Raw genomic sequence first — 13743 nt, forward strand, 5'->3', positions numbered from 1 at the left:
ATATATATATATATAAAAACTCGCATATATAAAAATATACAGGGTGTTTCTCGAATCGATCATCACAATTTTTTAGATACGATGAGTTAACAACCAAATGTTTCTAACAAGTTTGTTGATTTTTCATAAAAAATTAATTTGTATAAGAAAAATTTAAAAATTATTTATTTTTCAACAAAAAATCAAAGTCAAATTATTATTATTTTTTTTTTTTTCATATTCTTGCAATACGTAAAAAGATGAATCCATCGATATATTATTATACAGGGTGTTAAGTAAGTAAGATCGGAGCCGCATTGGGGATGTAGAATGGGCCAAGGGGAACAAAAAAGTCTTATACCATTTTACAATTTTTGCAATAGCAAGATATTAATTACTAAAAATGGTCGAATATTGATCTTTAATAAGTTTTTTCTCAAATACTATCAACTTTACAGAAGAACTGTAAGAGACAAAAATTGTCTATTTTCCTCTCATAAAGTACTGAGAATTTTTTTTAGAATTTTTTAATACTGTATTTATTATAATGTTTTATTCGATCCCAAGATAATTCAATTAATACTTATAATATAATAAAATAATGAGACAAATATAAACAAACATAACTATAGGCGACATAGGAACGTACACTCTCATAATAGTCATCGAAATCATAAAGGAGAATTAGAACACACATAAAGTGGCGACTGATTTGAGAAACATCCTATATATACCATATATATACGAGATATACTTGTAAGATTATATTTTAATTTCACTTTCAAATCAGAGAAAGAATTACAAGAAAGAGAATAAAAAATTTCCTATCAACGACGACTCTTGATCATGATCTGCCCAACCAATCTGTTCTCGAGCGGAGCTCATTAATTCACAGTTTGTCGATTAGAGATTGACCTGCAATTCACTTTCTTATTATCCCCTTCTAGATTAATTCACGCGATTATCTCGAAATCGATGTTTCTGATAACAACTTTTTAGAACAAATCGATAAATCGTCGCCTGTCATCCATCTCATGCTTCTTTCTGTCGAGGCAAGACAAAGAGATGACAGAGGGATGACACAGTAGAAATCCACAAAAGGCTAGTCGAAATCGAGTTGAACGAACCCTCTCTCGATGGCAACGACGACGATGGCCACCTACCTCGAGAGGATATCGATGGGAAAAAGCGGGGCGCTCCTCGAGCAAGCCTCCTGACCATACGACGGTGATAAATGGTGCAATTTTATGGGCAGCCAATGCTCGCTATCCTGGCGTACGTCCTCAGCCCCGCGCGGTCGATCCGCTTAAACTACGAAAATTATTTGCCATAAAACGACGGTGCGCGTCAACCACACGAACCACGTCGAAACGAAAGCTAAAGCCAAGACTTATGAAGAGCCTCTCGCGAGGAGATCCCGTAAAAGAAGATGGATATGAAGAATCTAAGAGCATATGCTTACACGAGGCAATGCGTCCTATGTTTATTCATTCCTCTTCTTCCATGAATTTCTTTATCTCGAACCGTTTGATATCTCATATCTACCCCGAGACTTCGTTTGACTGTCGGGTCACGTTGAGAGAAAAATATTCAGTGACTATAACTGTATGCTAAAATAATTATAGTTAAGTTACTCAACTTTTATCGATATCATGATTTTAGTAATAAATATTATATTTGTAGTCTTATTTAAAAAATATGAAGCTTGGCACCGAAAATAAATTCTAATTAAATTGCAATCATTGCAACCATTTCTTTCTTTTCAATATACATGGAATTCAACGTTCGAGATAATACAAGCTTTACACGATTAGCATTGTTGACAATATTTCAGCTCAGTTTTATGCATATAACTGCAGAACTATATATTGCCGGAAATACTAGACTCTTTTTAAAGCCACAAAAAACTTAAATAGCAAACGAATTGGCTAATTACAGTAGAGATCGTAAGACAATAACATGAGTAGTAGCAATTCCATGTTGATTTCCTTACTGCTTAAGTTTTTCTGCGTGCCATAGTTCTTAACTTTACATGGTCGATAATAATTAAGAGTCCGAAACAATAATTAAATTTCGGCCGAAAATCGAAATTTCGGCCGTGTGCCAATTTTAGCCAAAGAATATAAGTACTTCTTCATAAACATCATAATGTAATTATTGAAACAATAATTACACATATTAAAATTAATATTATGAAGAAGAGCTATATGGTTTTTGGTCGAAAATATGACTCCTTTCCAGTTTCAGTAAAAGTTTCGGATTCTAATAATAATACTGCCATTGTCCTAATACAAATACTAATAATATTATTAATGATGATCGAAATTTCTTGATTCTTGAAATTGTGGTAGGAGACAAAGCTGATGCTCGAGAATGAAGAAATCCAGATTGCCATCAATACTCTACGTCAATCCATTAATATTAACCACACGATCGATAACATGTCGGTATTAGTCGTTACCGATAGTATTATTGACCGTAAAGCCCATGTGAAAGTTTTTACGACACGAACGCAGCCATTCGCGAAGCTCTCTTAGAAAACGTAAGCGACTCTACCCGCATGAAGGGGTGATGTTTCGTTTATCACGACGCGTGCAACGCTCACGCTTGGCAACACTTGGCGGGGAGAAGAGCGGCGTATAATACATACGATAATGTGCGTAATTGCAAGGCCGCGACCGACAAGGCGCGCACCTCCGGGGGTCGGCCGAGTGACCCGGGAGAGAAGGCAGGGAGGGATCAATTAATCATTTCTTTATAATCGATCGAGCGAAGGGCGTAAATCTTCCAATATCCTCACGCGGATCATTAACTCGGGCCGCGCTGATTATTAACGCGCGGTAACTCATCGGTTTTATCGTTCTTACGCGCCGCACCACTGCAGTGCCCCTTCGCCGACCACCACCACAATTAACGCGCGTCGTATGATTTATCCGATAAGTCGCACAGTGATTGGTCATCGATGTCGGATATAATTACCGCCGCGGAGAGGAGGATCATCCGGTCAGCGATGACGCGCGTTGCCTTGGAGCGATAAGCGCGTGTTGCGCCTGTGGAAAATTAATAGGCCAGTGCAGGAAACGGCGGACGCGTTTTTCCTTAACGGGTCCGCATTAGACGGTAATTTACGGGCTGTTCAAGAGGGCGCGATAAATCTTCATTACCGCGAACAACACCGCGAGATTAATCATGTTGCCGTTCGTTGTTGAGGAGAGAGGTCATCTTACCCCCATGGCGAGGATGTTGCTCGCTCCGTATCGCTGATCGTTACTTCATGGTCGATCTCTATCGTGATCGGAGTGCGACTCGAACGATGTAATAATACGCAGTCATCACGCAACATCATTCGAGTAAAGGAAAACACGGCGTGATATAAATATAAATAAAATGAATGTAATATATATATATATATATATATATATATAGAGAGAGAGAGAGAGAGAGAGAGAGAGAGAGAGAGAGAGAGATTCTGAGAAATAATTATAATGCTTACCCAGTTTTGTAAATAAAAATCTATTCTTCTGAGGGGAAGAGGAGTTGTCACGTGCCTAAATCGTTGAGACGTCTCTTTTACGTTACTAATTAGGTATTATTACATTTAACGACCTTACAAGCATCATTTATCCTTGTTGACATTTGATAAACAATAAGAATGAAATGATTCTTAAGTGTCCAATAAGCGTGAACCGGGCCGGAGATCTACATCAACTATTGCACGAACACATATGCACAAAGAACTTTAATCTTTCACATTACGATAACTGACCCAATTTTGAGAATCCAACATTGTTTGCTTATGTAATCCGCAGCTCTGGCTCCTCTCATTTCGTACCAACAGATTGCAAAATTTTGAATGAAGCAAATATGAACATACTTTGATAGCTTTATAAAAAAGATCTAAATTTCTTATGGACGTATTAGACGTATAGTCCCTGCAAAGAAAATTAAATTTGGATGTATGTTTAATATTTACAAAAAAAAACTTCAAATAAATTGTATACATATGAAAATTGTATGAATAAGATTATATTTTTGTTTAATAACACATATTTGTAGTATTTATTTATTTTATTTGTTATTATTTCTATTGTTAAAAATTAAAATTTTAAAAATGATAGAAAATTTACATCTTTCTTTTATAAGTGCTTTAAATATTCACAATAATTTATGCAAAATTACATTGCAATTTACTAATTAGTTATAAAGATATAGAATAAATAAATATGTTGTTTATTTACTGAACCAACTAATTCATGCATCGTGTAACTACGTAAATAATCTTGAATACATAATTATATTACTTATATTTAAAAAATTGAGGTTTTTATCATTTATTTTGTAATATATTTTCATATATTTTTATTAGAGCTTAGATTAAAAAAATACTATTATTTATTAACTTAAGATCCAGATAGTAATTCGTTATCAAATTTGTCATATTACTTTTAAAATGTGATTTAAAGTGATCCGTATAATATTTTTTCATAATTTCATCATCATTTTGAAAATATGTATAAGACATCATACATTAAATTTTTTTTTCGGCATAAACTTGGCCATCTGAATTACAGCTTCTACTTTAATCTTCGAAAAGAATTATTAAATCTAATGAATTGTGCAATTAAAAAAATAGCGGGCTAGAAAATAATTCGTTAGGTAGATAAAAAACACTCCAGAATCACCTTAAGCACAACTCGAGATGTTGTATCCGTAAAGATTACTGAAATTTTCTCAAGAGTATCAGCGTAGCTAATATCTTCCGGCACATTTTCCTTAATTACGTCTCAAGGTCCGGCCGCGATCGGGAATAGTGATTGTTCGGTGAAGCGATCTATTTTCGTTAATTGGCAGCCGCTTGAGATGCTGCTCCGGATCTTTATTGTCGGAATTACCGGAGAACTCGCCCGTAACGCATCTTACGTTACGCCGATGGTTCTCAATCTCATCCGTATTCGTTCTGCTTGACAGGGTACGAAGCTGTGGATCATCATGGAATATCTGGGTGGCGGCTCGGCCCTGGACTTGATGAAGGCCGGTAGCTTCGAAGAGATGCACATCGCCGTGATATTACGCGAGGTGCTCAAAGGGCTGGATTATCTACACAGCGAGCGTAAGCTCCATCGCGATATTAAAGGTACGTTCGCTTGATAAAGCACGAAAGGTGTTTATTGGTACCTTAATGCTCTTCGTACACAGAGAGCTTCTAAAGATAGGTCCTATTGATTCAATTTAACAAAACATCAAATATGCTGATCAATATTTCGTCTAACTAAAATCCGCGTGAATTAATTGCGTTAACTGTGGCGCAAAACTCTATTAAAAAATGTTTATTTATTATCAATTTATGTAGAAATTACACAGAATGAAATTTATTCGTTATTAATAGAGTTCTTAATTAATTAATAATATACTGCTTTAATTATTTTTCTATTGGTTTATTCCATTAAAAATGGAAGATTTTATATATATATAATTCGCATAAAATTTTTATTGATTTTATAGCGGCGAATGTTTTACTGAGCGAAATGGGCGACGTCAAGTTGGCCGACTTCGGTGTAGCCGGTCAGTTGACGAATACCACCAGTAAACGAAATACCTTCGTCGGCACGCCGTTCTGGATGGCACCCGAAGTCATCAAACAGTCCGCTTACGATTCCAAGGTAATTGCATTAATTAAATTTCGCTATATACTGCGAAATGCATCCGTCCATTGCTATAAATCAGATTTATTAAGTTTATACATCTGCATGCGCGCGCGCGCGTACCTCAAATACGAAAATATCTTTATTTATTTTCTGAAATTGTTTCTGAATATACATTGTTATTATTTGCGTATATAAAATAAAATCAGTTTATTAATATTTTTAAATATGACGATATAGGGATTTTCTCTTCCACTTCTCTTTGCTTTTTCGCTTCTTTGGAAATTGGTTTCGAAGTGGCACGGTCACATTTTCATTAACATGTCATTAGCACTTCATTTAGCAAGTGATAACTTTGCGAACACTTGTCCCACAGGCTGACATTTGGTCTTTGGGCATCACTGCGATTGAGCTCGCGAAAGGAGAACCACCCAACAGCGAGCTGCATCCCATGAGAGTCCTCTTTCTAATACCCAAGAACAATCCACCGCAGCTGACTGGGAATTACACAAAACAATTCAAGGAATTTGTCGAAGCCTGCCTCAATAAGGATCCTGAAAACGTGAGTATACGGTTATATTCATGGCTATCTATATTTCAAGTCGATCGTGTCCCGCGCTTCAGAAATATTTCTAACGTCGAATCGTTCAATGTCTCAATAATCAATAACCAATAACGCTAGAAAATTAGTTTAATGAATCCAAAATTTCGACATGTGAGAAACGTAATCGATTTCTATTTTGATCATTGTGCTCCTCATATCTGTGCAGAGGCCGACGGCGAAGGAACTGCTGAAGTTTCAGTTTATCAGGAAGGCAAAGAAGAACTCGTACCTGATTGACCTGATTGACAGGTACAAAAAGTGGAAGTCGCAGCGCAGCGAGGAGTCGGAGACCGAGAGCGAGAATTCGGATTCGTAAGTATCTTGATGCGCGTTTCTGTCACGCTTCTTACGAAAGTAAAAGTCACTGCTTGTTATTTTCGTACGTTACGTACGTTCAGGATCTTCTTTTTTTTCTGTCGTTAATTCCGCAATAAATTTATATCTCGAACGTGCAAGAAAAAGGAAAACCAGTTCAAGGCCGTTTATCAATTGCGCGATGTAATAGGCCACCATCCGAGCATGGTACTAAATTGTAACACACTGCATTACACCCTTCTTCAGGGAAGAATCCAAGCAAGACAGCGACATGGACGAGCCATGGATAATGACGGTGAAAGGCCCGCATGGGGTCAAAGGATCCGTGGTGCCTATGCTGCCGCTAGATGAACAGCCCGCATCTCTGACCTTAACACATACGAACCACAGATCCTCCAATCACAATCAACCGAATAAACCACACGCGAATGGTGCCTCGCGATCGCCGCCGAAGGATTCTACGCTTATTCATTACAGAAGCGAGTCCTCACAGAAGCGAGAGTTGCATGATGGTCTAGCGAAACACGTGCCTGTAAGTTGCTGTTCCAATAATCAATTATTTGATATCTCATATTCATATTTATGTCTCTTTCTTACTTTCTTTTTTATTTTGTAGCCTCGACCACACGAAGCCGCACCTCCACCACCGGTGGACACGAGAGAGAAACGAGATGAGAGAGACTATCGTGACTCTAGCCGAGAGTCTACGCTCAGAGAGTCAAAGGAGATGCGCGATAGTCGCGAGAGGGATAGAGAAGTCGTCAGAGAACGAGAACGAGACAGGGAAGGCAGAGATCGGGATAGAGCCAGCAGGGACTTCAACTCACGAGAAAAGAGGAGAAACAGTAAACCAGACGTGCCCATCACTTCGATGGCCGATCATAGACCTAGCGAGGATAAGCAAAGGCCCAGAAGTTCACAGGAGCTTAAGCATCCGCGAAGCGTTGCTTTGTCCGGTGTCGTTTTTCCTCTCCTTTCCGAGGTATTATAAGTAATACTTAAAATGGTAAAAAAAATATGAAAAGTCTAACAAGTCAAAACTACCGAGAATTTATGGAAATGACTTGTGTTTTTCAATAATATTACAGCTTCAACGAAAGCATCAATATTCGGTGAGAGACAATAATGGCGAGGGCGGTAGTGGTGGCAAGAATGGTGGTGCTGTAGAAGAACTGCGAAACGCTTTCGAATCGGCGGAACGCACGTCGCCGGGAATGACAGAATCCCTTATCCGCGAACTGATTAAATCCCTACTTCCCCCCAATCATTCTGAAGGGCGCCTATCTATGCTAATGGAGAAGGTTATTTTAAGGTAATATCCTCTTGAGAAAATACGCACGTCGGCGGTACATTTGAGCAAAAGGAACAACGTGCTCTTTTGTTTTAGGGATACGTAGGGACGCGAGAGGACAAAGGTCCGCAAGAGACTGTGGTCCCAAAATATCCTGACATTGTAAAACCATACGTTATTTCTCTCGATTATCAATTTACTAATTAATACGAGCCGAGCATGTCGTCGATGAGTGGCGATTCCGAACGTGAACGTGAAGGTGCGAGGGAAATGTGTTCCTTGCCCCGTCATCCCATTCCCTCCCCGCTCTTCCCCTTTCTCGCTAATCTATAAAGGCCGTACTACAACGAAGTCTATCGAAGTTTTACGAAGTAGTCTACTGAACCGCCCCATTTTCATCTGCCTACCTCACCGTAGGATAATAATACGTAGATGGACGGCAGATACAACGCAAAACGCTGTGTCAGTATTCTTGCAGTTCCTACTCGTGTAATTGTCATCGATTTTTTTCTGAACTTCTCTAATGAGTTGTTCTACATTTGTACGCTTCTCCATGTCCGTTCATCGCCCGACAGTTCATTTCAATCATGAATCAATATATTATTATGGAATTTGTACATTTTTTACTTTTAAAAAATTTGTTAATTTTTTAATATTCACTGTAATGACTTTATCATTTTTGAAAGTATAAATCACATGAAGCTGCGCATTACATTCAAAGGATATGTGAAACTATATTTTATGTTAAAAAAACTGAAAAGTAACGTTAAATTTAATGAAGAGTTATTCATTAAAAAGTATGTTATTTTTAATATACTGCTAGATGAACGAAAAGAACTGTCAGTCGATTCCTTTTTTTACTACTTTAGATATTGAAACGTACTTCATTATTAATATATTAATTAGAGAGAATGTCGAGGAGAGTATTCGATTTAATAGTTACGAAAAACCTTACTCTTAAAGAAAAAAAAAGATAACACTTTAGCGATCTTATGGCAATCAGTTACGAGTAGAGAAAAGCGGAAAATAGACGGCAGTGCGTTTGCGAAAAGGCTGAATCGAAACCTCCATTATATGATAGCCTAATAAATATCTTTTAAACCTTCTTCATGTTCGGCGTGAACATCGATCTGGCGATACGACAACAAAACAAAAATTGTACAGACTCGGCAAAAGGGACAGATGAAAAGTATTCGATGACTTGGTCTTGCCTCACACACAATATAGATACGTTCGCAGCATGCACTAGCGAGCTATCTCGAGCATCTGTAAACGCGATCTCTGTAAGAAAAAAAGTTTTAATTTTATAAAGTTTTGAAGATCATGCCTTTTTATTGATATTTCTCTTTACAGAGGGTATATTTATTTAATAGTACGTTCTAAAGAAAGAAAGTAGCAGCAAAGCAAAAGAAAAAAAGATGTATTCTTTGAGTAGATTTCTTCCCGTGGCTTCCTACGCTAGTGCATGTTTCGAACATGAAAGAAGAAAGCTCTAGTGCACGATGCTAGAGAAATTGTAAATATGTATGTAGCACGATAAGATAGTCTTATTGTTCTGATCGACGTCTTTGCCAACCGGTCGCACAGCTCCGTTAAACGATCTTGTTACGAAGAGAAAAAGAATTCCTTTTCCTTCCTATGATCACATCGTTCGTCATTAAGGCAGATGATAGATATAGAATATAGGCAATATTGCCATTACAAATTTATCAAGGGCTTTTATCGTTTCGTGTAGTTTTCGCTTATTGCATAAAAATTGCAAGTAAGCCGTTATAATGTTTCAGAAACCGTACGCGACGTATATAATAGCGTTTAAAAATATATATAATTAATTTCTAGTTGTGTGTAAAACCCACTTGAAAATCGTCGAAAAACAATGCTATTTTAGAACTCTATCATCTCCAGTATACATACATCCGTAAAAGACGCTTCGATCTTTCCACATCGCGCCTTAATATCTCATTACGTCATTAACTTAGAATAACAGTGGAGTCGTTCCACGTTAACGTGTCGTTAAACTATCTGTACAGTATTGCCGAATTGTAAAATGCGATTCGATAGTTTGAGCGAGAAAGAGAGACTTCGAGATTATCTCTCGAGAGAGATAAAAGCGCCTTTTATAAAGTTTCAATTCTTCGAGACAATGACTGACGTGGAACGACTCAACAATCGATTCAAATGGAGTTTGAACTACACGAAGAGGGTACGAGGAGTTTTTTGAACGCGCGGTGCGTTCGAACAGCGACGACCGGATTTAATTATATATATATATATATATATGTATGTATGTATGTATGTATGTATATATATATATATATACATACATTACACGGAATTTGAGTACTGCCGTTCTTCCAGACTTAACTTGCGTTATAGACACGAGTCTTCACCGCACTTGATTTTCACGATCGAGTCTGAGCTGCGATGACTCTCGCGCAGGGCGTCGACACTTAATTCAACGTTGTTTGTAAACTAATGTATTTTATAAAATATATTATATATAGAGAGAGAAAAAGAAATTCCACACACACACACACACACACACACACACACACATACACACACACAAAACATGTTTACACTTGAGTAAAAAATAGAGTTATATAGAGGATGTCAACTACGGGATGGTCGGAGAAAAGTCTCGCTCTTCCGACGGAACATGAGGACCATCCTCCGTATGGTGATTTAAAGGAAGATACAAAAGGGTGATAGAGCAAGAGTGAGAAAGAAGAGGAGCGAATTAGTAAACGAGGATACGTCAATTAACGGCAGAAATCGCAAAGTAAAACGGCAAAGAGACTTAATTACGTTACCGAGTTGTGGTTATTCCGCTAATCTCTATAAAATAGACTACGTGTATGATTTGATGGTTTTCCTTTTTTTTTTTTTTTTAATCTGTTGTTTATTTAGATAATTATGTTTAACGAGAAACAAAAAAGAATATTATAAAAAATTTTTTGCTCTACTATCACCTTTTCTTTTTCTTCGTTCTATTTCTCTATCGCCCGTCTAGATGGGGAATAAGTCAGACTACATGTATCGATTTTATTTTTAGTTGAGTTATTACTCGTTTATTATTCATTTACATTGTATTGTTAATATGGTCATCTTATGGTTCTGATCAAACGATTTTTTTTGTCGTCTTAGTCGTAAAAAAAGGAATGCTTTTATGACAATCGAAAAAAAATCGCTTGACAAAGCTCATGATTTGACTTCCATGAATTATTGTTGTTTCCTTCGCGTTTTGGATTAAGTTTTCTGGTCCTTACGACGATCGCTACCGTGAGTAGGCCTTATAACGCTGCCATAAATGCTTACCAGTTACATTTATGCGTTAGTATCACGTACGAAAGTATATACGTACGAAAGAGTTCAAGAGAGAAGACTTAGCTATGTAGGCTGTGTAAGCAGTATGCTTGTTAAAAAGAATTATCAGGTCACCCGCGGAGTAGCGATCGATTTTACGTCCAACAATGATCATTCGTTTTATTGAGAATATTTGTTTCCTCTAATGGCCGTTTTCAGTCGACGGCCACTTGTATATGCAGACTGTATGTACGAAACTATGATCTAAGAGTATTAATCCGCTAGCGACAAGATTGGACAAAAGCCGCAACGCATTAAGAAGGCACTTAATATTTACGTTTAAGATCATAAATTTACATGTTCGACGAACAAATAAATTTGTTCAATTTTCTGTTTCTGGCGAAATGTCCAATGTTGCCACTGGCGGAATATTTTTCATTTCGCCACTCCCGGCATAAGTGTGTCTGTGACGGAATTAAAAATCTTGTAAATTATTTTAATCGGATAAACAAGGATAAAATCAAGATATATAGTTTCTTTTATTTTCTTTTCGGCTTGCTCGTTCGAGATCTTGACCGAAGAATTCAACATGGTTTTAGTCGAGCGGACTTTTGTTCAGAGTGCGATAAAAGGTACGGAAAATTGGGATGTGATCTGATAGTTTGAAGAACGTTCGCGGAGGAGATTCCCGAAAGTTCATGATCGAATGAATGTTTTTATGCTGCCGGCTAAGAAATTTCTAAGCTTTTATCGAGTATGTTTCGCGCGTATAACTCAATGCTGAACTGTTCTTCTGTTTCTCTGCGTACGCAGACTGACGGATGAATGAAAAAGCGCCGAATTGTGATTGTCGATTTTTCGAAAGCTCGTTCCTTCCTCTTAGTTTATATGGCTGATCGAAAGCGAGTGTTCTTATTCAATCGAGACAGCGGTAATTAATTAGAGGACAGGACATCGGCAAGCGCGCGAGATCGTTTGCTCGTGCGATCCGCGAACCGTACCACATTCAATCCGAATTACGCGTCCTACCGTATCCTAACACAGCACTCTTCTTTGTATTATACTCTTAGCTACTATCCAATATATATTCAGCGTTAAAAAAACACATCGTGGTAACAATAACGTCTCTCGGCGCGCGTAGAGTATACATATATAAATATATATATTATATATATAAAATATATAAATATATATATTTTTTGTATTTTACTTCTACCTCTTCTCTTTTTCTTCTTCTCTTTCCTCTCTTCTTCCTCTTTCTCTCTATCTCTCTTCTTTCTATTTCTCTGTCTCTCTCTCTCTCTCTCTCTTTCTCTCTCTTCTCTCTTGGCTGCGTTGGATTGTATTATAGTGACTGTATGTGGCATGCTGAGGGCGTGTACAAATACGAAATAAAGATGAAGTAAACTACAATGAGTATGTGGTGAGTATTTCCTTGGATGATTTCGTCAATGATGCATCATGCGGCTCAGGAAGTCAACCATGTTACTTTTTCCCTAATGCGAAAATGTGAAAAGTGAAAATTGTTTGTGTATATACATATACGAGTACACAGGGTGTTCCTTTTTGCCAAGCGCTTTTGCATAGATAGAGTGGACTAAACTGAATCGGAAAGTCCTGTACCATTTTGCAATTTTCGCAATAGTTAACAAGATATTAATTACTAAAAATTGTCGAATATCAATCTTCGATCATTTTTTACTCAAATACTATCAACTTTACAGAAAAAACTGCAAGAGATAAAAATTATTTTTCTTATAAAATTCTAAGAATTTTTTTCTAAATTTTTCATTAACTTTTTAGTACCGTATTTTCTTATTCTTGCCAACGTGAGAAAATACAGTATTAAAAAATTCTGAAAAAATTCAGAACTTTATGAGACGAAAATAAATCATTTTTGTCTCTCGCTGTTTTTCTGTAAAGTTGACAGTAATTTGACACAAAAGCGCTTGGCAAAAACTTACAGAACGCCCTATATATGTACACGTACACACGTATAAAAGATTTTTCACGTTTCTATTCGAAGGAAAAAGTCACATGATCCTCTAGGTAAATTCTAGAACACAGAAAAAAGTTCAATTTTATTATTTTTTTAACAATTATAATTTCAATAAATCAATTAAGATCGATCGAAGCGGATCTTAGTGCCTAAGTAATTCACGCACAATTTGAATTTAGTATCAATTCTTACAAAATTTATGTATGTACATAAATATGTATATAAATTCACATTAAAATGCGTAGTATGTACCAGAATTCGCTTGGACCGAGAATAGAATTATTTCCCTTCATGGATTTATCATTATTTACATTCTTTTAACGCAACGCAACGTGTTAATTTACATCATCACGTACTAATTTAAAGTTTTTTAACGCCGACACTTCCCGGCGATGATGGCGACTTCGTCGCAGTGCGATACCAAAGAGCGCAGGTCCGCGCATCGAGAGATGGTCCACGAGGTCGGGAGAGACGCGGAGCCCGGAGGGCGTTGCGATTCTCTCGACGCGTCTCTTCGTGCAGTAGTCGACAGCGTCCCGCGGGTGGTCGCGATCGAAGTATCAGAGGCAGGAGAGCCGACGAACTGTAGGGAAGGACAAAGAGGGTG

At 37.2% G+C, this 13743-nt stretch overlaps 1 protein-coding gene across 3 annotated transcripts in view; it reads left to right on the plus strand.

Moving 5' to 3' along the window:
• Positions 1–8546, plus strand: part of LOC108746075 (serine/threonine-protein kinase 24-like) — a 79356-nt gene extending 70810 nt beyond the window's left edge. For all 3 annotated transcript variants that reach the window (XM_018482599.1, XM_018482597.1, XM_018482598.1), the window contains exons 4-11: positions 4948–5113; positions 5482–5639; positions 5998–6183; positions 6392–6537; positions 6787–7072; positions 7157–7522; positions 7629–7852; positions 7928–8546. In XM_018482599.1, coding sequence (XP_018338101.1) covers positions 4948–5113; positions 5482–5639; positions 5998–6183; positions 6392–6537; positions 6787–7072; positions 7157–7522; positions 7629–7852; positions 7928–7937 — 1542 coding nt within the window. In that variant the 3' untranslated portion in view covers positions 7938–8546. The remainder of the gene's footprint in view (positions 1–4947; positions 5114–5481; positions 5640–5997; positions 6184–6391; positions 6538–6786; positions 7073–7156; positions 7523–7628; positions 7853–7927) is intronic.
• The last annotated feature ends 5197 nt before the right edge of the window (positions 8547–13743 follow it).

Source organism: Trachymyrmex septentrionalis, unplaced genomic scaffold, assembly GCF_001594115.1.
Source record: "Trachymyrmex septentrionalis isolate Tsep2-gDNA-1 unplaced genomic scaffold, Tsep1.0 scaffold16, whole genome shotgun sequence".
NCBI classification, from domain to species: domain Eukaryota; kingdom Metazoa; phylum Arthropoda; class Insecta; order Hymenoptera; family Formicidae; genus Trachymyrmex; species Trachymyrmex septentrionalis.